The sequence below is a fragment of the Talpa europaea genome (assembly GCF_964194135.1).
Source record: "Talpa europaea genome assembly, chromosome: 1".
NCBI lineage: Eukaryota > Metazoa > Chordata > Mammalia > Eulipotyphla > Talpidae > Talpa > Talpa europaea.
The window spans coordinates 117725804-117751209 of NC_140073.1; the positions used below are offsets into that span (position 1 = coordinate 117725804).

General features: G+C 36.8%; 1 protein-coding gene across 3 annotated transcripts in view; it reads left to right on the forward strand.

Moving 5' to 3' along the window:
- PPP1R1C (protein phosphatase 1 regulatory inhibitor subunit 1C) overlaps window positions 1-25406 on the forward strand; it is a gene marked incomplete at both ends in the record, with an annotated part of 101323 nt that overhangs the window by 42820 nt on the left and 33097 nt on the right. For 2 of the 3 annotated variants that reach the window (XM_084241498.1, XM_084241499.1), the window contains 2 exons: window positions 12930-12967; window positions 15057-15117. The exons of the other annotated variant lie outside the window; for it this stretch is intronic. In XM_084241498.1, the coding sequence (XP_084097624.1) occupies window positions 12930-12967; window positions 15057-15117 (99 nt within the window). The remainder of the gene's footprint in view (window positions 1-12929; window positions 12968-15056; window positions 15118-25406) is intronic. 3 annotated transcript variants of the gene reach the window in all.

Here is a 25406-nt window from a genome sequence, read left to right on the forward strand (position 1 = left end):
CAGCAAAAAAGGCTTATGGCTTGAGGTCATTTTGGAAAGGGAAGCATGATAACAAATGAGAAAAGATGTCTTCACCGCTGCTGTCTTAGGAGATTTTGCAAAACCCTACTAAAAAGAAACAGTGAGTATTATAGTCCCTTATGATATGTAAGAAATACAGGATACATTTCTCTGGCATTTTGAGTGGATTCTATGCTAGATTGCCAAAATCACAAGGAGATGACAAATTTACATGTAAAAGGAGGAGCTGAGGTGCATACAGGAATTTCTTTGTTTGTATTTGACTTATTCTTATTCAGTTCTGAAGATGTCAGTTTTAACATTTGTTCTTGAACTAGTGAAGTCCTCTATGAAATTTTTGTCCTCCAACCTACAGCCCATTCCCCTCCCCCTACTGCTAACTATAGATGATTTTGCCAATCATTGTGATACAAGGGCTTCTGAGAAAAAAGTTTTTCTATGGTTATGTATGTTAGATACAAAAATAGAGAACCAGCTCAAGTGCTGAAATGTTATAATTTAGATTTCACTGCTGTTTTTCAACACCTGATGGCAAATTCCTTGTGAGGCTGTCAATGATGGTAGCAGTGTCTTTGATTAAATCTCTAGGGCACTTCAAAAAGCAGAGCATAAATCACTTTTCTCTGTTACTGCTCCTCTACAGATTGGTATTAGCTCCCCACTCCCCAGCGCAGGCCTAGAAAATGTTAAAAATGCAACTAAATGAAAATAGGCTAAGGATTTAGGAGACTAACTTAGTTTTCTGCCAAGGCAGGGAATCCCACGTATTAAATAGAGGAGTGGAACATATAACAGAAAGATACCCTGAGCTTTCTTAAAGGCATTATGCAAATAAAATTGCAGTAAACAATTCTTATCAGAAATATTTCAGGAACACCGAGTTTACCTTGTGACTCCTTCACCTGTCATCCATTACCTCATTCTTTACGGACCTCATCCTTCTGTTTTTTCCTCTGTAAGAAGTGCCAGACCTAAACCTGTGCTCCCTGAATTTTAATTGCCTATTATTTCCAGATAAATGCATTTTGGTTTACAGGTAAGAAAAAGAAAAAAAATATTCCAGGGACCATTTGCATAATCATACTCAAAGGGAAATTAGAGTTATAGGGTGATTATGAAATTCACTGTGGTCCAGATACCATGCAAATCTAGCTTCACTATGATTCTACTTTCTTCCACTTCCTGAAGGAATGGACTTTCAGTTCATGAGAGAGAAGAAAAATGTTCACTGACTAGTCACCACATACACATACATTGTAGGTGGAAAAAGGAATTTATGTTTATGAAAAGAACAGCAACAGTATTTTAAAGTCAGAAACTAGACAAGGAGAACTACAAATTAAATTGTGATCCAAAAAAAGGAAATATTTAAAGCACATCTATCTTAAGAGAGGCAAAAGTCAATAGTTTAAAATGAGTAATTGGATAAGGAGCTTTACTACTTCATCTTGACCCAAAGAAAGGAATGTGTTTTAAAAAATCCTTTATCTTAGGCTTGATTTGATGTTTCATCTTCATTTTGGAGTGATAGTTTCACTGCATATAGAAATCTGGGTAGACCAATGTTTTATTTTAGTAGTTTAAATGTTTATTTCACTGTCTCCTAGATTCTATTGTTTTGACCCACATCTGTATGCTTTTTGAAGACAGGTTTTTTACAAATTGGCTGTTCTTAAGATTTTTTTATTGTCTTTGACTTTCAGAGGATTTGCTGTGATGTGCTTTATATGAAATTTTCATTTTTGCTTTGCTTTTTTCTCTCTCTTTATATTTTGGTCCTTATACCTGTTTGGAGTTTGTTAAGCTTTTTGAATCGGTGTCATGTGGTGTTTTCTTTCTTTTTTTTTTTTAAGATTTATTTATTTATGCATTAAAGAACTAGGGTGCAGGCCAGAGATGTGGGAGGTGAAAGGATTCACCAGAGACAGAGTGGGGAACAGATAGGCAGACTGACTGAAATACACTGCTAAAGGGAGCAGCAGGCCAGTCAGGAGAGGACTGCTGTGCCTGTGGATAGCTCCCTGGCTTGGGATAAAACTCATGCTGAAGAGGCTGTGGATAGTTTCACAGTGCTGTGCTTAAGCCCCTGTGCCACCGGGGATACCCTTTTCTATTTTTTAATTCTCAACTGTTATCTCTCTCTCTCTTCTTGTGGGAATCTAATTACCTTTATTTTATAACTTTTGACTGTGTTCCAGATGTCTGTTATCCTCTGTTCTGTTTTCTTCCATTCATTTTTATTCTCTGTGTACTTCAGTTTGGATAACTCTGTCTCCTAGTTCATTAAGTTATTTTCATCTTCTGCTAGGTGCAAAATGCTTTTAATATCATCCATTGGATTCTTAAATTAAGATCTTGTCTATTTTAGCTAAGCTTTGGAAACAGCCCAAATGCCCAAAAATAGATGACTGGATCAAGAAGATGTGGTCCATATATACCATGGAATATTACTCAGCATTCAAAAAAGATAAACACATGCAATTTGCAGCAACATGGATGGCGCTGGAAGGGATCATGCTCAGCGAAATAAGCCAGAAAGAAAAAGAAAAATACCGGATGGTCTCACTCATAGCAGGAATCTAGAAAACTTAAATAAGGGACCAGGAAAATGAATAACTATAAGAAAGTGAAAATCAAAATCAACAAGAAACTATGAACCAGAGACACTTTTTGGGGGGTGAGGGGCAGGAGGGGAGGGATTGGGGTCAGAATGGGGGCGTTGCAATTGTATGGGGAATATAAAAATAAAATTTATTATTAAAAAAAAGATCTTGTCTATTTTGTCAGTGTTTCCCTCTAATTTTTTTAAAATATTTTATTTATTTATTTATTTATTTATTTGGTAGCCAAATATTTGTTTATTTTTAGGAACTCTCAGAGAATGAAGTGGTTGGATCTTATTTCTCTGTGAAGTCTTTCTTTTGGAGGGTAATGTCTAAATCCTTTATATTAATACTCTTGACTTTTGGTTCTGAATAGTTATTTGAAAGTTAAATGTGAATTGAGAAATTCGTTTTTTAAAAACAGACTCTCAGAGAGCTGTATTCATTTGTCTTCTTTTAACTTTTATTCTAAGTCATCTAGGTGGCTGATTCTTCATTTGTAAAAATTAGGATCTTCATATATTTTTTTATACAAGAGCTGGGGTACAGGCCAGATGTGTAGGGGCGTGTGAGAGGATTCACCAGAGACAGAGTGGGGAACAGAACAGGCAGATTGACTGAAATACACTGCTGAGGGGAGCAGTGGGCAAGACAGGAGAGGTCTGCTGCGCCATGTGGGAATCTCCCTGGCTGGCCAGGAATTGAACCTGTGTTACAAAGTCTGCGGAGAACTTCACAGCATTGTGCTCAACCCACTGCGCCACCAGGGAGGCCCTGTTTGCCTCTATTTCTCTTGAACTTATTAATCATAGTCTTTGACTGCCAACTTCAATATGTGAATTACATATGAATCAATTTCCATTTTCTCTTAATTTTCAGTTTTTTTTGGACATAGTCATTTTTAATGAATGCTGGGCATTTTTATTTAAGAAATATTAGCAGTTCCAAAACATTTTATAAAAATTAAGTGTTTAAATGGTTTACCCAACCTTCCACTAGGCAGATAAAGTGACCATGAATCCAAATATAAGCTATGCTAGGGTGAGACAAGATTTCAGTTTTGCTATGACTCATTTTACCTATGTTTTATATTGGTTCTAGTCCTTTCAATGAAGAGTCATGAAATCATTGCCTCTTTGGGATTTATGTTCTGCTCTCAAGAGGATTTCTAATTATTTATTCACATATTTTGCACAGCTTTAATCTCTCAAATGTTTTAAAGAGAAGACAAGTTATATGTTTGAAACCATTCAAGTCTTCAGTTTTGTTACTCTAGTTCCACAGTGGCCAAAATATCTTTTGGATTCTGTTTTTCAGTAGTCCTCTACAAAAGCAGCAAATATGATTTGTTGATCTTTCACTGAAATAGATTACCTCTCTGTAGTTTCCTTTGCTTTTGCAAGTCTTGATACCTTTTGTAATTTACCTTGGTTTTCTCGTACTGATAAACGATATCACTGGTCTGATGTGAACTGTTCCACACCACCCTAAGAAAACCTCGACATCATAATAAAAAAATAAATAATAAATAATAAAAACCTCGACCTTAATCAAGGCAGACTTTTTTTTTCATGTTTGCTTTCCTAGTTTTGTGATTCTCCACTGTAATTACTGCTCAGTTTTTCAGTCACTTCTTCTCTCACAACTCTAACTCTTGGATTCTGTGCCCAGGTTTTATTGCTTGGTTTCATGGTAGTAGATCCTTATCACCTATTTATATAACTCACAACTTGTACTGTACCTTGAAACAGTAATTCCAGTCTTTACACTGAATTCCTCTTAGAACCATAATTCACCTGCTGATTTTGTTTTAGTTGTTCTTTTGGATACAACACTGCTATCTCTAAATCCACCCTATACTCTTCAAGTCTGCTTGTGCACCTTTCAACTCTGAATAGCACCCCGGGACTACCTGCTCAGAGGCCATTCTTACCTTGTTCTCTTGTGTATCGCACTCTGGTATTGCCATTTATGATCCCACCATCTTACTTTTTTTTTTTTTTTTTTAAAGATTTATTTATTTATTTATACAACCTCTGGGTACAGTCAGAAGCGCGGGAGGGTGAGAGAATTCACCAGAGCCAGAGCGGGGAGCAGAGCAGGCAGAAGGACAGAATTACACTGCTGAGGGGAGCAGCGGGCGGCAGGAGAATTCTGCTTGCCATGTGGGACCCTCCTCCAGTGGCTGGGGAGCAGCCGGGGATCGAACTGGCGCTGTAGAGGCGGCAGGCACCTTCGCAACCCAGCGCTCAACCGCTGCGCCACCCGGGAGGCCCCATCTTATTTATTTTGTTCTCCAAGACTCGTGCCAAAATAAGTACTAATCTTGTTTCACTTAATCATATTTTGCTTCACTTCATCTACCTGTTATCCATAAATCAGGACTTATATTTTTACAAGAAAGTGGAACGTAAAACACATGCAAAGCTGGGCCTCCCCGGTGGCACAGCAGTTGAGCACTGGGTTGCGAAGCTGCCCACAGCCTCTGCAGCGGCGGTTGGATCCCCGGCCGCTCCCCGGCCACCGGAGGAGGGTCCCACATGGCGCGCAGACCTCTCCTGCCGCCCGCTGCTCCCCTCAGCAGTGTACTTCGGTCCTTCTGCCTGCTCTGCTCCCCGCTCTGGCTCTGGTGAATTCTCTCACCCTCCCGTGCTTCTGATTGTACCCAGTGCTTGTATAAATATAAACAAATAAATAAAAAATATTAAAAAAAAAACATATGCAAAGCTAAGAGAAAATTTCAAAAGAAAACTTTTTTAACTAGGTAGAATTAAATAGACACTTCTCCAAAGAAGGCATATAGATGGCCAACATATGAAAAAAATGCTCATCATCATTTCCTATCAGGGAAATGCAAATCAGAATAACAATGACATACCACACTATACCTGTGAAAATGGTCACAATAAAAAAGACCAGAAACAATAAATGTTGGCCAGGTTGTGGAGAAAACGGAACCCTCATCACACTGGTGATAGGACTGTAAGCTGATCCAGTCCCTATGGAAAACAGTGTGGTGGTTTCTCAAAACATTAAAAGCAGATATACCATATGATTCAGCACTCAATTCCTCCCCTAGGTACCTAATTAAGAATACAAAACCACTAATTCGAAGGGATATATTCAGTTCTCAATTCATTGAAACATTTACAACAGTCAAATTTTGGGAAAAACTTGTGCCCAATGAGTGGATAAAGAAGATATAAACACAACGGAATACTATTCAGCTGTAAAAAAAAAAAAAAGATGAAGTCTTGCCACTTAGAGCAATATGGATGGAACTGGAGGATTATGCTCGGTGAGTAAGTCAGAAGGAGAATGACAAATACCTGATAAATTCACTCAGGTGTGAAGCAGAGAACACAAAGCAAAGGAACAGACCAAAAAAGCACCTTAAAACCTGGTTGCAAAGCAGAGGCTACCAGAAGGGGAAAGTGGGAACTAGGAACAGAAGGGAGTGGGGATTGAATGAACAGGAGGATTTTGGGTGCCTTGGTGGCCGGGGCTGGGGCGGGTCCGTGGGGGTTTGAGTGTTGGCAAGGAGGGGAGGGAGGGTTATATGGTATTATTCATCTGAGAGGTGTGAGCTTATAACCCTAGAACATACAGAGCATTGCAAACCATTTTTGCTCCAATAAATATAATTTACAAAAATATTTTAATGCAGAAGATTTTTTCCACTTCATATATTAGTTTTGGTGTTATTTGCATGCACTTCCTAGAGTGTGAGTACCAGGCACATTTAACTGCAACTTCAACCAGATTGTATTATAACAGTCATACACTTCCTCTTGACTAACTTTAAAAAGAAGGGAATCAAAAACATTCTCTCTGAATGTTTTGGAGACACTTCCCTGAGAGAAGGGAGTACATTCTGCTTTTAAACAAAAACAAAACCACAGCAGCAAAGCCTTTTATAAACCAACAAAACACAAAGTTTAGATGTGAAAATAACTTATCTTCTGCTGAATACTTCTAGATTTACTGAGGAAATTGATGTGGAAAGATGCAGCATTTGTTGGAAAAATCAGATTAACAGGACAGAAAAAGAAATGGGGAAATAATATTTGCATGATTGAGACTTACTCTGCAATTTCATGAATATTTTCAGTGAAGATGTATGATTAGCATCTCTTCAAGAAAGATAACTTAGATGCTGGCTAGTGTATAAAGTCTGTGAAGGTGTAGCATTTACTTTCTTGTTAGATGAAGGGAGATTAGGAAGCAAAGGGATAATATTATGGCAGCTGGAATATTATGCTTTAATGAGGGACTTTTTCAGTGTTGAGTTTATACAGGGAAAGTGATAATAATCATAAGGGGTAGTCATAGTTTTTCTCGATAACTAAATGCACCACCACATCACTTGCAGTTTTTCCACTGATGAACATTTAGTGGGGGAAAAAAAAAGCTAATCAATGAGTTATTATTTTGTCACAGTGTTTTATAAACTTATACAACTTCTGTTTTTCAACTCAAACTCTGTATGAAAGTTGAATTCTTATAGCTATGCTAGATGAGTCTCATGACCCTAGAGAACACTTACAAATATTTTTTAGTCAAAAATTTGATTAGATTGTAGGCAAAAATATTGATAGCTGAATAATGACCTCTCTGTATTTATACCCCACTCTAAGAATATTTAAACCATTTTGTTGGATTTAAAGGTAGAGAAGATATGTTTTATGTTTAGTGGAGATGGTTAAAATTTTATAATGATTTTTTTTAAATATACTACATCTTTTTGAAAAAAATACACAGCATCAATTCTAGATTGGTGATTTTTTAATGATTTTGGTAGAAAAGATATTAAATGGCACTGTATCAAACACAAATTTTAGTAAGATAATTTTTTTTTTAAAATAGTGATTGTTCCATTATCTGTATTAACACATAAACCTTATCACAGTCTCCTGGTGCCAACATTTTATCAGTTTGATGGAAGTGAAGAAACTTTATCTCCCTAAGTTTCTTTACTATCTCTCATTTATGATATTTTCTTAAATATTTCCTTCACATACATTGAGAACTGTGTCAGACTGTTGAAATTTTTCCTCTCAATTGTCAATCATAATGTAGAAAACTCAAGAAGACAAAGTTATATTTACTCATTTCACTTCCATAATTTTTTTCCTTCCTTCCTTATGTTCCAAGATTCCTTTTTAAATTATTTACCTTTTGATTAGAGAACTTCTTTAGCCATTATTTTAGGGTAGTCTATCAATGATAAATTCTCTTAATTTTTCTTTTGCTGTGGTTGTTTTTATTTTCCTTTCTTTTTTGAAGTATAACTTCAAGGGATATGGAACCGCAGAGTTGACAGTTTTATTCAGCATTTACAACATGTACCATTTCCTTTTGGCTTTCATGGCTTCTGATAAGAAAAAAGAATGCTGTTATTCAAATTGCTTTTCCCTATTGGCAACGTGTCATTTCTCTCAGGTCGCTTTATTATCACCAGGTCTTTGTGAAAGTGCCACCTTGCCATTTGGCTTCCTGAAACAGGAAAGAAGAGCAGTTAATGTCTAAAAGTTTTTGTGTTTAGAAAACAGGCGTCCTGTCCTTTCCTAGTCGTTTGATTAGAGAAAGTAGGCTTCCTTTAGAAGAAAGAGAAAGAGAGCTTCTCTTTTTGTCAGTTTTTATTAACATTTCGCAATTGCTAGGTTCTGAGTTAACGGAAGCCTGTGGGGGACACACTGCGTTTTGATGGGGTTCGGAGTCCCTCACTGTCTGTTTTCTTCTCTGTTTTGGAAGGAAGCTCCTTGTTTGTTTTATGTATAATGTCCAAGATCTTTTTCTTTTTTTCAATAGTAATGTCACACTCCCCAAACTCGACATCCTGCCCTATTTCTTGATTTATTAAATGACATCTAAAAGTCTTGTTCATTTGCTAATTTTTTCCCTCCCACTAGAATGCAAGCTCCAAGGAGACAATGCCTAAGATTTTTAAATTTTACTCTACTTAAGTCAGTCTAAGTTTTATTGCTTTTTATTTCTGAATTTTATATTTCCAAATGTTATATTTCTAATTGTTTATTTTTAGGTCCACCTGTTCTTGCTTCACTTCAGTTTAGGTTTGTTCTAATATTTTGTGATTTTAAGAAAATTGGATGTACTTCTTTGTCATTTTGTGGGTTTCAAGTATACTGATTTTAAAGACAAACGTTTTCTAATTGCTCTGAAGTTGTCATTTCATCTGGAAGGAATTCATCTTCCAATTGCTTTTTTGGCAGTCATTCTTAAATGTTCTTTATTCTCCTATGTTTTGAGATTTTAATTTTCTGCTCATCAGCAGTGAGATTTGCCCCTACCCCATGATCACCATTCCTTGTTCATATTCCTGAGTCATTCTCCAGTCATTACTACAGACTCTAGAGTCAGGTCTCAGTTTGGACCTCAGCACTCCAGTTTCAAGGTGAACTTAGAAAGAGAGCAGAAGTAGTCACTGAGCACATGGTGTTCCAAGATGTTTTCTTCTGTCTCCCCTGATACACAGATTAGTGTCTTTTCTCAACATAGCAAGAGAGTTCTGCTTCAAGCTAAAGTCTGCACGCCTGGCTTCTGTTCTTTCTTCACATGAAGTTAGTCTCTTTAGTCAGTCAGAAGAACCCCCAGCTGACTGCCTGCTTGGAGAGCTAACATCTTTCCAGCCCATGGTTTCTTACTTGCTTTTTGCATTTTGCTTTTCTTATGTTTATGGTCTGTAACTTTTGACTCCGATTATATCATTTTAGTCATGTCTTTTTATAGTTAATCTGTCATTGTTATTTCTTTTGAGCAGTGGAGTCTTCAAAGCCTCTTTTTATTGGAAGTACTCCAGTTTCCTCTAAACTGACTTTACCCCTCACATTTCCAAAATAACTGCTGAAAATAAAACCTCAAGTGACTCTGTTATCTAAACTCATCAAAATTTTGTTTTATTCTTAGAAATTGGATCTCCCTTTACCAAACCATTCTATATATGGGTTGGTGTTCTTTTGTAGTGAATATCCTGAGTAAATCATGCATTTCCATGATTTTAGTTATTGAGTGAGGCTGATATTTATAAAGAACATTAAATTTGACTTTATATACCACTTATTTTTAATTTCTCTTTAAGCGTGTGTATATATAGATATGTACATATCTATATATACACACACATATACATACACACATAAATCCTTGATCCAGATAAATTCTCAATCTCTAGGAACCAACAGAGAAAGGTTATATATACATAAGGTTACATGTCTTTTTTCCCTCTAAGATTTCATTTTTTAATGATTTAGGTAATATTGTAAGAAATTGAGGGTTTGTACCACTGGGACCCAGTAAAGTGATAAAAATACAGAAGTTGTGGTCTCTGCCTTTAGAAGTTTGCAAATCAAGTACTTGTGAAAATTGTTTATTTACACCTAGTATGACCAAGTACTTGTACTACTGCTGCATTTTGTAATGAAGAGACACAGCAAGCAGAGGGTCTTCTTTTACAAAAAGTAGGCATTAAGATTTATCTGTATGGCGAGCTGTTATTATGTTTTGGTTGTGCTGCAGTGCTAAGAGCTGTAGAAGGATCACACGGTGAGGCTAATTTCCATTCTTTTAGAGATAGTTGAGGAAATAAAATGGTAAAGACCATAGTGTTGTGTCTGCAAACATGAATACAATAGGACAGTTAGAACAGTCATAGAGAAAGAACTGGTCATAGGCAAAGGAGGGTAACTTCCAGTTTGGAATGGGAAAGCCATGAATTAGCAAGGATTTTCTAAAGGAGATGTCTTTTGAACTGAGCTTTGAAAGGTGGTAGGATGTGTTGTGATGGAAAAATGATTTTAAAATGGGTGTGTGGGATTATGTATAATCAAATGGGTATATGAGTATTTTTGTAACAGGGTGGTCCCCAGGAAAGGGGGAGGTTCCCTGCCCCACCCAAGGGAGGGTGGAGCTGAGCAGGGAGAGGAGAAGCTGCAGAGGAGACTGAGGAAGGAAGCAGGATGGAGCCAGAAGGAGACCTAGAGGAGTCACATGGAGCCTAGAGACACGTGAAGAAACTGCACTTGTCTTTTGGTTGTAGACTGGGTGACTCAGATGTGGGTGAGACCCGTGGGGAGGTGACAATGGCAGCTTTTATCTTGATTTTGATTTTGCTCTTTTACTTCTGGGCTTGTCTGGTTGTTTCTGACCCTTTTCTGTGGGTCCCCACTGGAAGATGCTTTAGACTTGGGGCAGGCTTTGGGGCCTTGCTCTGGGCCAATCCCATTTGGATGGAGTTTTACCCATGAGGGGAATGAGTAACTTTTGGTGCTTGATTTAGAAACTAGATTCTTTGCCTTTCCTGTATTGTTTCCTAATTGTATTAAAGTTCCTTCCCATTAAAGTCTCATATGTTTTGTGTTGATGCGGCGGATGGCAGAACCCATTTAGAATAGGCAGGTTTGCAGGGTTTGGGCTGCCCCTCTCCCTGCCCTATAACATTTTCTTTTATATTTATTCTTTTTCCACATTTAATCAGCAAGTAAATCAAAGTAAAGAGCTCTCATTATCATTGCACTTGTTTGGAAATCTTTTTAGTTCTCTTTTTCCACAAACATTTCTTTGCTTGTATCAACTTTCAACAACTTTAATTGAACTTTAAAATCTCCTTCTTGTACCCTTAGTCCTACTTTCTCCCAATGATCTTTAACTGACCCCATAAGACATTTTTAAATCATGTTCTTTCATGAACTTCTTTTCAGTTATATTTCTTATTGTCATAATGACTATCCACTCTTCCAGTCACATACAGAATCCTGACCACATAACAAAAATGTTTTATTTATGGTTAATGCTTTTTCTTTCCTTTTTTTTTTGCTTAAGTTTTTATTGATAGACAGCTTTGTATGAAGAGCTTTATACTTACAGAAAATTTAAATAGAGGGAAAATTGAGTTGCCATTTATTCCCCTTCTCACAGTTTTTATTATTAACATCTTACATTGGCATTAAAGTATTACAGTGACCCAACATTAATGTGTTATTTTAAACAGAAGTTCATAGTTTTTTCATTTTTTCTTAGTTTTAACTTAATCTTTTTTTATATTTTAACATCTCATTCAGGAAAGCCCAGCATATCTATTTATCACGCCTTCTTAGACTCTTCTTGACTGTGACTTAGACTGTTGTCCACTTCTTTGTCTCTTAGAGCTTTTAATAAAATTTGTCTGACATTAGTATGGCCATCCCTGTTCTCTTTTGGTTACTTTTTTCATGGAATTACATTTATGTCCTTTCATTGCTACCTGAGTTGTCTATTTATGTCTAAAGTAAGTCTCTTGTAGACAGCACATATTGGATCAGGGACAGAATTGCACAAAGTAATTGAGAAGGTAGGAAATGTTGCCCTCCCTCTCTTCAAGGGAAATATATGTGCTCCTCTTCTGCCTCTTTCTCTTTTTCATACTCCTTTTTAGTCAGATAGTGTGGAAGTTGCCCTGGCGTGGTAAAAAGAAATATTTCTGACAAAGTAACTGATTCTTTCCACGGTCTATATATAGAAAAGTGGGTAAGGAGGTTGCTTCTACTTAGCAGCAAGCCTGAGAAAAGGTGACAGAGGCTTCAGTCATCCAGGATGAAAGGGAACTGCTAAGAAAAGGAAAATCTTTCCCTGTTAAGAGTCATAGACCTGGAAATGTAAATAACAAGTTTGCTTCCTTAATAAGCATATCTAAACAAGGTCGGCAGCCTGCTAGGATGATTGCTCTCCCAGGCCATCCTCAAAGATCTGTATCCTTCCACTTTTCCTGTGTCAAGAATTTGTTTACTAACTAACCAACTTTATCAAGTAAAGTGGTTATGTGTAAAAGAAACTCTTTGTCTCTAGACCAGTGCTCAGACCTTATGGGACTACCCAGGTCTGAGACCTCATGCATGAGTAGTAAAGCTTTCCTGACCTCACCATTCCTAAAGTACCACTTGTTCTTCCCCTGCCTGGGTAAAAGGCTAGAATTTATTTCTGCAACAAGCGAAGATCACTCATGCCTCAGCTTGTGTGCTTGAGACACCAGCAGTTGTTCTGAGGGTCCTCTCCATGGCCCCCTTTTGGGCTGTTGGGCCATATGGGATTTCAGGAAGAATGCTTTCTAGTAAACCTTTGGGAGGTTATTTCAGAAGGAAACCAGTTCTTCCCATTCTCCTATCCTGCTCAGCCATCAAACTAAGACATATATAATAAATAAGCATAAGGCAATTATTAAATCATTTTGATCTCTGTTGCTGAAAATGTTACTATGCATATTATAAGGAAGAATATCACCTCTCTAATATATTATGCCTACTTCTCTTGCAGAAATAGATGACAAGAGGGTGACTAGCACACAAGCAGAAGTAAGTTTTCTTATATTTTCTAGAATAAGTGTTCAAGTTAACTGAAAACACAGTTTGTTTTGATGTAATATAATATGTGATATCAATATAACTGTGATATAAAAATGATTTAGTTTGCTTTTTCTGACTGAACAAACAGTACAATTGTGTCATTAAATCTCTGCCCCTAGGTTTATTTGATTCACTACTTATGAAAACCCCCTGAAAAAACTTCCAAAATAAACTATTGCATTTAGTTTCAAGATACAGTATTGATCATTTCTATTTAGTGGCTAGCTGTATCTGGCCATCAAGACTGGGGCCAGTTAATATTGAAATTTTGGAGCTAGAAGCTGGGTACCCTGGCATGTGAAGTCAAGAGCAGATCCTGAGGTCAAAGTCTCCACATATACACATAATAGTTAAGATAGAAAATGAGAAATATAGTAGTGAGTGTGGTGTGGTCACATACTTCTGAGGAGGTGTGGACATATTCTCCCAAATTATAACAATGTTACCTCAATGCAAGAAAAGAAGTAAAGAAGGGAGGGAAAGAGAATGGGAGAACTGATGACACAGAATATACAGAATACAAGGAAGTGAGTAAACTTGCACCCAAAAGAGGCCCAAATATTGAATAGGATGTGTACCAACTTAATAGTCAATTCCAATGGTCACATGAGTAGACATACGGCAATACTCAGAAGAGAATACAGAAAGAACAAAAGAGCAAACGATGTCTTTGAGAATATACTGACATTGTAAATGTGAAAATGCATTGAAAACTCTTATTATTAAAAAAAATTTAAATAGTTTTTATTATTTAATCAGCTTTACTGCTATGGTACTAAACAATCAATACACACATTTATCATGAGTGTAGACTGAGTGTCAGCCTTTCTGCACCTATACAAAATATATGGGAACCTAAAACTCTATTCTAGAGAATTTTCTTACGCTGTTTGTTGGTTGATATAGATTTGGCAACTATTTGGTTGAATTTTTTCCTTTTTAATAGGTCACTTTTTAATTAGGTAAATATAATATCTTGATGTTATCCTTGAGGGCATTTAAACGCATGCACAAGGAAAGAAGCCTTAAGTTCTAATCATGAAAGTGTTTCTAGTTTTTTTTTTCAACTACATTGTGTTACTTATAATATGGAAATGTAAAACCTAGAACAATCCACCAAAAGTAACTCATAACTATTAATATTTGAGCTTTTAAAAGCAAAGATAATTTTATGTTCCAGACAGTAAAATTCACTGATTAAACACTTACCTTTGCCACATTGAAATATAAATTGACACGTTATTGAAAGGGAGTTTTTGACATAATATGCTTGGGGTATAAAATATACACACACACATAAATATATATATGTATTTTATTATTTAGTAAATTAAGCTATATATGTATATCTAGCCATATAATTATTTGTAGTTTGACTCTGAGACATGTTCCTGTGCCAAATTTTATCATTTTTAATACAAAATACCTTCCTCAGTAATTTAATCCTGATCCATTCTGTTTCAGTAAGAGTGTTAAATAGAAGTTTTGTTTAAAAAAAGGACTTCTCTTTTGAACATAGAAAAGAATATTGTGTCAATATTGCAATTCCAAGTAAATGGAGATGTTAGATTAGATGTATCAATTTCAGAGGGGTTTATATTGGCATTATTTACCAAGGATTCTCACTATCTAATAATCCCTTCCTTCTTCAAAAATCCTATGAACAGGTATAGTAGCCCTTCACACATGTCTTTTGGAATATATTTTGTCTTGGCTCTTAGGTTTTCCTCAAATGGAATGATTGATTTCCCCTTTTCTCTATCTTTTAAAAATAAACTAACAGTACTCAGGAAATAAAAAGAATAATTTCAAGACTGTAATGGATGGAAAGCTTTGTGGTAAAATAGAACCTATAGTTCGTATATCTCTTAAGATTGTGGTATTGGGGAACATGTGCATATTTTCTCATTAATTAGAGATGTAGTTCCTGATGGGGGGAATCAGAAAACTCTTTGAAATATGATATGGTGCTTATTTCCCTCACAGGGCTGCTGACATTGTATCAAATAGAAGTCTTACTTTTTCTCTTTGTCCACAGTCACAGAATGCATCTCCTAAGCAAAGGAAGCAGAGTGTTTACACACCACCCGCCATGAAAGGTACTGTTCAGGTACTGTTTGGGGTGTTTGTGAGTGTTAAATTCTTGGATGGCAGACTGTTCTCAGGACCTTATGCTTGATTGTAAACTGCGCTTATTTTCAACTCTACAACTGAGTAATGTGACTTTTTTTTTAAAGATTTATTGATTTATGCATACAAGAGCTGGGGTACAGGCCAGAGAAGCAGGGGGTAAGAGGATTCACCAGAGACAGAATGGGGAACAGAACAGGCAGATACACTGAAGTACAATGCCGAGGACAGCAGCGGGCGAGTCAGGAAAGGTCTGCCTTGTCACGTGGATTGCTCCCTGGTGGGCTGGGGATCGAATTCATGCTTCAGAGGTTGCCAACAGCCCCATAGTGCAGTGCTTAACCCCCTGAACCACAAGGGAGGCCCAGTAGTTTACTTTTTTTTTTTTTTAAATAGAGGCATGTTTTATTTATTTATTTGTTTGTTTGTTTGTTTTGTTTATATATGCACTGGGTACAGTCAGAAGCGTGGGAGGGTGAGAGAATTCACCAGAGCCAGAGCAGGAAGCAGAGCAGGCAGAAGGACCGAAATACACTGCTGAGGGGAGCAGCGGGTGGCAGGAGAGGTCTGCGCGCCATGTGGGACCCTCCTCCAGTGGCCGGGGAGCAGCCGGGTATCGAACCGGCGCCGCAGAGGCCGCGGGCAGCTTCGCAACCCAGCGCTCAACCGCTGCGCCACCGGGGAGGCCCACCAGTAGTTTACTTTTAATAAGATACTTTATTCATTTAAAACTTAGCTCCATTGAAAGAAAAGCAGGTAGCTGAACTACCTAGATAGTTAACTATAGATAACTATAGCTATCTCAGAATCTCAGTCTGGAAATTCAGATTTTCCAAAATAATTACATTTTTTTTTAACTTTCCTTACATATTTTCTCTGAGGGACTTTTCCACAATCTTGCCAGTATTGACAGATGTTTTTCTTTCTTTCTTTTTTTTTCTTAGTTTAAACAAAGTAGAATAATTTGAATTTGGGGCAGATTTAATGAAAAGAGTTGCCTCATTGCCTGTGTCAGAAGCAGCTCTAAGAAACCCAATCAAACAACTATTAGCTGTACATGTAGCAGCTGCTGACATAACAATTAAGAATGCTAGTTCAGATTCTGGCGTTTTCCCAGAATTTTCCCCTCAAATTGGAACTGCCACAAGAACGTCTAAGTGCCTCAGAATTTTGATCAACATCAGTTCTAGGAAAGGCTTCTTTTATTTCTCACACAAAATTGTGCCTGACATGAAGCAGAGTGTGTCCAGTCCAGTAGCTCATGTTCCAGTCTGGTGCTTGGGCCCTCCGCCCAGTGGTTCATCATGTAGTCGTCCAGCTCAGTTTCAACTACAGGAGAGGCCAGCTGAGCAGCTTCCTCTGGAGTCTGGAGAGACGTCTAAATTGGTAGTGAAATTTTCCACTCAGTATTCTCTCTAGACTTGGGGCCTTTTCAGAGAGATAGAATAGAAATGAACACATTAATAGCTACTACTTTCAGTAAACTTCCTTCCTGTGCTGCTATAAAATACCATGCTTGCATGTTCATAAGATTGCAGTCAATAATGCAATCATCAGCATTGTAGCTTATTCCAGGGCAATTTTTGAGTCCACCAAGCATCCCTCTCTGACGATAAATGCCTTCACTTTGAAAATGTTTTCCCTCTTGTAAGTCATCTTGTACTTTCAAGACACACAGTTTTGGTATGAGCAGGCAACAAGAAAATACATGGTCACTTATTTAATGGTTTCTTCTGTTCTATCCTGAATTAATTTAACTAAAGTAGTACTGTTCTCATGTCCTCAGATAATAACAGTATTATTTTTAAAGGACAATCTTAAAATCAAGGCCCCAGGGGCTCATGATTTTTGTTATATTTAGCTCAAAGTATCATAAGAATGTGGGATCCAAACATTTAGGAAATATAGTCATATTGCATCTTTTGGCATATAACTGTATTACTGTATAGCACTCTGAGATGGCCACTCAATGACAATCATTTTTAACCATTTTAGTTAAAAACTTGAGAAAGCACAATAATTATTTTTTTATAGATTTATTTATTTATGCATACAAGAACTGGGGTGCAAGCCAGAGGAGCGGGGGATGAGAGGATTCACCAGAGAGAATGGGGAGCAAAACAGGCAGATGTACTGAAACATACTGCTGAGGGGAGCAGTGGGCGAGACAGGAGAGGTCTGCTGTGCCATGTGGGTTAGCTCCCTGGCCTGGTGTCGAACTCATGTTGTTAGTGGCTGGCAGTGGCTTAGCAGTGCTGTCTTTAACCCCTGCACCACCAGGGAGGCCCCCAAGCACAGTAATTCTTTCAAAAGACTTTAGGATATTATTATTAGCCACTAATTTCCTCACAATAGCCAGTAAATAGGTAAGTCTCTTGCTTCTGATGAAAAAAAAGTTAAAGCTAAATCTACATGGTTAATTCAGTACCTGTCCCTGAGAACTATAAATGAATATTTAAAGAGACAATTAAGCAATGGTAACATATGGTGATCACAGTGGTAACATATGATGAACACATTAAGACTCTTCAATCCTAAGAAAGTTGAATTAGCAAAGGAAAGGTGATCGAGATACTAACTAAAACAAGGAAATGTTACTGAGATCCTAAATACAATAAAGCAATTGCTCTGAAATGTGTAATTCTTCAAATTGCAGTGAAAAATGTTGCTATTGAATATAAAAAGAATTTACTGGGAGAGCAAAAAAGAACATATGTGATTAATGGTTCTCTGATGAAAAAAGACCAATTAGGGCGTCATGAAAGACCCCGTGAACAACTTGTTGGTAAAACAAAGCAGAACAGAAGAAAATAACCAGCAAATTCCTCACTTTTCTTTTACTAGGCTGTGAGCAGTTACTGGTTACAGAGGTCAAAGTGGCAAGAAGTGAAAGATGCCACATCCATCTATGCTGTGTCAACTAATCCATAGACAGACTACTCTCCTGCTTTCTAGATTCATTTACTTTTCTCTGTTCCAGATACTATGATACATATGGGTTCACCAGACCTCCTTCTTTGACTTCAGCTTTTATGCTGCCCCTTATTTTTTGGGATCCAGTCTCATGGCATTTTTGCTATTTTTTAAACACCCCAACTTTTCCATTTCAGAGCATTTGTACTTTCCATTCTCTCTGCCTGGAATGCTATTTACCCAGGAAAATGAGACATGTCCAGGATACCTCTTGTGATGAGGGCTTTATATGAGGCACACAAAGGAAGAAATAGAGCACAGGAAACCATTTTAGAAGGCACTCTGTCAGGTCTGATATATAGATGACTCCCAAATTTGTATCTGTAGTTCTAACACATTTCCTGGACTTCAAACTCTCATTTCCAATTTTCCAGTGAATTTCTTTACTTGATTGTTACTAGGGTTCTCAAATTGAATATGTCCCAAACCAAACTCATTGTCCCCTTTTTTTCAGTTTTTCCCTTCTCAAAAAATTGTATGTAGTTGTTGAGAACAAAAACCTCTGTGTAACCCTGATTCCTCTTCCTTACCCAATCCATTACTCTTGTTAATGCTAATTGAAAATGCATCCCTTTTGTGACTGCTTTCCATATCTTCCACAGCTACTAATTTGTACACAGCACCATTCTTTCTTGCCTGAGCTACTGAAGTAGCCTACTTACTGGTCTCCCTGCTTCTGCTCTTGCCCCTTTATAATCCAGTTTCCACCTAAATGCTAGAGTAATCCCTTCAACTCAAGAATGTGATCATTGCATCCCCTTGATCATAATTTTCAACATCTTCCTGTCAATTAAAAATCCAGCCATAGCTTACAAGTCCCTGCATGACTTGCACCAACCTCCCTTTTACCTCCTCTTTCTCACTGCCCCTTGTTCACTGGTGTCCAATCTCAATGATTTTTTGTTGTTGTTATTTTTCAAATATCACAAACATATCTCCATTTTGGAGTTTTTGTAATTTCCAGTTTCTCTTCCTGGACTTCTCTTCTCCCAGTGGTCTCATGGGTGACTAACTAAATTAAAATTACCTCCTAAAAGCAGGTCTCAATAAATGCTTGTCGTATAAATGAGCTGTTATGAGCTGAGAATTCCAGTCACATTGTCATCTGCTCCTGAGCCTTGTACTTTTAATTGTCATTCTTGTAATTCTTCTTCACTTAATCTTTGCTTCTCTCTCTGCCTAATTCTCTCTTAATCTTGTGTTCCTGCTTATCCATCTACTTCTGTTTTTCTAATTTTACTTCTTCCCACTCTTGTTGTCTCTGGTCAAAACAAAATTCTGACTTGTTAAACTGCTACTATCCAGAATGCTGCATCAATTGAGCTAGATTCCTAAGACCATCATCTCATAGACCGCTGGAGCCATTGGGTGGTTGCCTTTGACAAGGGCTTGATTCCTGGATCTGTTGGTTTGTGAGCAGGTGGCATCATATAACACAAACTTGGCAATGTAAATGGAAGGCACTAGATAGGACTCTCTTCTTTCAGATATATTTCATGACTCATCTAGCATATTTGCTCCTAGAAAGTAATAATACATGTAGAACTCAGTTTGTCCATCTTTCCACTTATAAAGGTATAGGCACTTAACATTGTCAACGTGCAATTTTAGTGTGTTAGTGCAAAATTCAATGATCATTGAATTTTTTCCATTGCATCTAAGCTCAGCACATTAAATTGGCTATGTTCTCTAGAAAATTCTACTACATTAAGCCTGGGGTAGAGTAAGATAATCAAAAGTTCCAGGGGATTGCAGAAAGTCTAAAATATCCAATTGCCTACCTTGCATGTCCTTCTTGTGTCACAGGTTGATTCCTGATGGAGATAATGAGATGTAATAAATATGTTCAAATCTTTTGATCTGTTTCACATCAAATAAACTTTTTCTCCACTGTTTCCCTGTACTGGAAGTAGACTTTTCATCTGCCTAGGTGCTTATTTCTGAGTTCTGGGAGTCTCCAATGACTCTCTTCATCTTCCTCATTCCCTAGAATAATGGAACACCAGGTCTTGTGGATTATACCTCATTAGTATCTCTTTACCTTCCCTCTTCTATTATTTCCAGTGCCACCACCATATTTCAAGGCACGATCATTTCTTTGCTAGGATATAATTGGTTATTCTTCTCCTTAATTGGTTATTCTCTTTTTGCTTTCCATCTGTTTCAATGCTGAGCCAAAGTGAACTTCTAAAACACAAAACTGCTTTATGTCATTTCCTAGTTGAAATCTTTTCAATAGCTTTCCATTTGCCTTAGATAAAATCTTTATTCCAGAGCAAAGTTTTGAAAACCGACTGCTCTATGACTCCAATCTGTGTTTTACCCTCGAGTACAGCTATTCTAGCATTCTACCCTCTTCAGAATACATCAAGCTCATTTATCTGATTCATCCCTTCACCAAGAATTTTGTCCTCTGCTTTCCCTCATTCTTCATTTGGCTAATTTCTACTCATCATTTAAACCCTCTCTTTAAATGTTAGTTGCTGAAAGGAGCTTTTCTTAACCCTCTATTCTAAGTTATCTATAGCTATCAACTCTTTGTGGTTAAAAATTCTCCATATTCTTTCATTGCAAGAAATTACAATGGCCAATTATTTCTTTGGTATCTTTCTATAATTAGAGGTTGTCCATATAGCTGCAGTGAAATATTCCATTCTTTTCACTATCTTTTCTGCAGGACTTAAAATGCACTTGGGATAAAAACAGTGGTTATAAATATACTTTTAAATAATTAAAAAATATACCAAACACACTAAAGTTGGTAAATGAATCTTTTCCTTAAGATATCTACCTTGTCTCTGGGCAGTTTGACTATTAGAAAGTCCTTTTCTCTTTTGAGACCTGCAGACATAGATTCTTGTCCTGTATTTTGTGGTTACTTTAAAAATTACAACTATTTAAATATTTCAAGACATCTACCAGGTCCTTGTTTCTTTCTTGATATCCTTCTTTTCAGATTAAAATAACTGATGTTAGCTATGCTTGCCATTTAGTCCTTTCAAAATCATTCTCCTAATAAACCTCACATTGCTTATATCATTCTAAAGGTACGTCATTCAAAATCAATCTAATATTGAAGATGTGGTCAAAACCAGAACAGGGTAGAGGCTTCACTTATGCCTGTTACCTCATTTATGCCAAATAACTGAATTCTATGAATGCAATTCAAAATCCTATCAGCTTTTTCTGGTAGCTATATACATAGGTGACAAATAGTAAGCTTACTATAAATTCAAGACTTCTAAGACTTTTTCATGTATTAATTTTAAGCCATATTCACCATGCATCCCCTATTTTAAAATTATACCTTTTTTAAAACCAAGAAGCAAGACAACACTGTCATCCCAATTGAGTTACCTCTTATTAGAGTTAGGTTGTCCCACAAATATGTTGTGTTTCCTATCATGAGTCTATCATTCATTCTGTTTTCTACTATCTCAGTTCTGTGTCAACCATGGAGAAAATATATTTACCTTTGCTATTTTTATCCAGATCTGTAATATGTATGAAACAGATGAGGCCTAAGAGGAAGTCCTGTGGCATACATATTTCCCATCACAATGATCTCCTGAATAGCACCATTCAACCAGTTATCATCCACTAAAACCAGAGGCATTATTAATGTTCTTATTAAATACATTGTTGTACTTCAGATGTTTTGTTCTGACATTTACTTCATCTATAAGATGAGACAAATTAATAATATATTTTATACATAAAAATAACAGAAATAAAAGTTTACAGAGAAAACAGATTTACGTTTTCATTACCTTATGTAATGTGGTATTTTATGATGAGTAGAAACCTCTGAAAATCATCAGAAAAATGATAGCTGCCTGCTAAACCTATGACTTCTCTTCTGTTGATATAGTCAGCCATGTAATTTACAGAACAGTCAATTAAATTATTGTTGGATAGCTTGAATCTTGTTTTCAGAAAAGCATAGTAGGTTTGAATCTTGAGATAGGAAATGGCTGACTTATTTCCACTCCGTGTGTGTGTGTATGTGTGTGTGTGTGTCTTTTACTGGACTGAAAATGCCTTTAGCCGAGGAGAGCAAAGCAAGTGCTATTGATTTAAAAGGAAATTTGAACACGAAGCAAAGCAGCTTATTGAAGATGGTTTTGTACAACCAGGATGATTAGTATTACATTACCGTTCTTAATGCATAGCAAGTCAAATTTCATGTACTCCTGAAAAACATCTTCCTCTCCTTTTCATAATTTCTTTAAAAGAAAATCTTAGTTACTTCAGTGTCCAGAGATCAATCATCTGATATGTCAACCAGATCTTCTTTGAATGCCTGTGGCAATGTACCACCAACATTTTTTCCCCACCGATGGCATATAATCTTGATATTTTATCTGAATTTGACCTCTTTTCATAATAAATTAGTCCCTGCAAATAAAGAATAATCCAGGGGAGGAAATGAATCAACCTGACCCAATTAAAAAGCTAATGTGGTTTTTGGAAGCTGGTAAATGACAGTGGCGAGGATGTGACATATAAAATTACTGAAAGATAATCTTCAAATCAGGGAAAGTTGTTGATCATAATAAGAATTTCATGGGACCCAACATGATTTGGATTTTGGGGTACAAGAGAGCAGAAATTAATTTCAAACCTCAGTACTATTGTTTATTAACTGCTCAACTTCAGCAAGTTACTGCGTTTAGCCTGCCTCTCTTCTCTCACTGGCAAAATGAGACAGGATTGCTATAGAGACAAAGTGAAACAATACATGTTAAGAGAACAAATGCTTGGAACAGGGACACAGCATGTGGGGACTAGTTCGAGTAACTGAATCCTGGCTTGACTGTCAAGTGCACCCTTCTCTTTCCACCTAGTTTGACAGGGGAGGAAGAATGAAGATGGGAAGAGACAGAGTTGGGATGAAAGGAGTTGAGGAACAATGAAATATCTGCCAGAGCTTAGTATTTATAACAGTGGGAATTGAAAAATTAGAGATATACATGCCAAGGTATACATGCAAATTACTAAGTGTGGTAACATTCACTCCACTTTTATTTGCAACAATCACAGGTGCTTTGTGGAGTTAATCTTTGACCTGTCATTCCTTTTCAGCAAAATCTGGCTTTTGCTTGGGATCACCTAACTCCTTCCCTTAGAATCCCTGTGTCTATTTTCCAGTGACTTAGTAGGTCTCTTCGAGGTAATGATCTTTAAATTAAATATTGTATTTAAGAACAAGATGATGGTTAATGATGAATTTGGGGTTGCTAAAGCAGAAAATAGAATAAATATTTCTAGCCAGAGGACTGAGCAAGAAATCATATTATTTAAATCCAGCCTATAATTAGGCAACGTAAGTAAACTAATAATGATTATGTCAAATTATAACCAATTTACTTGCCTTGATTTCAGACCTCTTAATAGTTATGATTTAAAAAAAAAACACTCAAAAGGCATTGACCAACCTATTGTTATCATCCTCTGCACATTGAATATCAAGAACAGGGAGCAAAGAAGGTAGAAAGAGCTATTTGTTTCTCATCAGGTCATCTCCTCCACACTGCATTCTATTTTAAACATGTCTGTCCCTCTGCGGGTGTTCAGGTATTTATCACATTTGCCTTTCTAAATCTTGGCTTTTTTGTTTGTGCTAGCTCAATTTATTTATTGGGTAGGATGGAGCTTATTTGTGTAACCCAATAAACATTTTAACAGATTTCTAGATAACAAGGAACATTCTAAATATATACAAGTCTTTCTTATGTCTTTTAAAACAAGAGCACTTCTATTTCCAGATCTACTACCTTCACTTCTCTTTAATTTCTTCTACTAAATTTTATGTTCATCTTTCCTTCTGTCTTTGAATGTAGAGGGTGGGGTGAGGTTGGAGACTGATCTAAGAATGTACTTTTCTTGAGAGCCTCTAACATGCCTTTTTTCCCCCTGAGATCAACATTGAGAAAGAGTGAAGCAAGAGGATAATATCAGCAAGTGTGAGTGGATTTTATGGCATTGTCATAGATGATCAGGTTGAAAGATCTAAAAGCTTTTGAAAGGAATTAAATCACAAATTTGAAATTGCACAGTCCCACATGGTGCTACTTACACTTTTACCAGGACAGCACTATTTGGCTGTAACCCCAATTGTTTATATTCTCTCTTGTTTTTCTTATGTTTTTTCTTGCTGTTAGAGGTGAAGGTGAATCTGAAAGACCTCACTGAAACCTGGATTGTTTTGCCTCCTGGTCAATTTTACTCCATTTGTCTATATATGTTTACACATTTTAAAATTAAGATTTTTAAATTATAGCCCTTAATATTAGTAATACACAGCTTTTAGAATTGCTTCCTATCTTAGAAGCAGGGGAAGAGAGAAACATTTTCATTTGGTTTGAACAGATGAATTAAGACATTTTTTTGTTCTGTCTTTCCCAAATATTCAAATGATATAATTCAATTGTATAAGCACTAACATATACAGTCATAAATCACAATTGTACTCCCACTGTGTATCAAGCAGGACATTGAAATTGTATGACTGCGGAGATGAAGAGCAAAATCTCTACTGTCTGGGGAGCCAGCTTAGAGGGAACAATACACAAGCAGACAGGTAGAGACACAGTAAGTCCTTGATTATAGGGTTCAGTGGTGCTCACTAGAAGAAAATAATTGGACTTATTATAATCAAAATGAAGTTTATTCAAGGGTAGGTATCATGATCTGGGTTCATGATCAAGGGATAGTCTTAGAAGGTATACCATCAGGGCCAGAACACAGGGAAGTTTTAAAGGATCATTCAGGGACAGGGTCTGAGATTAAGTCATTTGTAGCAAAACTTTTTGGTTGATTCATGAGTCCTTTTGTCTGTTTCTGACTGCTGGGAAAAAAAATCTCCAGAACAGGAGGCTGTAATGTGGAGAGTCTGTTGTTACAAATAGCAGGTGGACTATCTCTTGTTTTAATATCGTCACTGAATGACTGAGTCAGCCTATTTGATTTTCATGGGAAAGTCTCAGCATGTCAGAGACAAGATGGAGTGGGTTTGACTTAAACTAGGTCCCATCCAGAGTTATCAGGGGATGTGAATAGACCTGAATGAGGCTGGGGTAGTGGTGGGGGGGAACAGGAGACTGAAACTACTTTCAGATTACAAAAGGAGCAGCCCTGTTTGCACTTGTGTCTGGAGAGTAAAGCGGACCCTGTCATGGAAATATGGACTATGCAGCTCACTGTTTTCATTCCTCCTGCTCATATAACTTTCAAAGCATTTAAGATGATGCTGTAATGTAGACAGTTAAGTCCTGCTGGATCA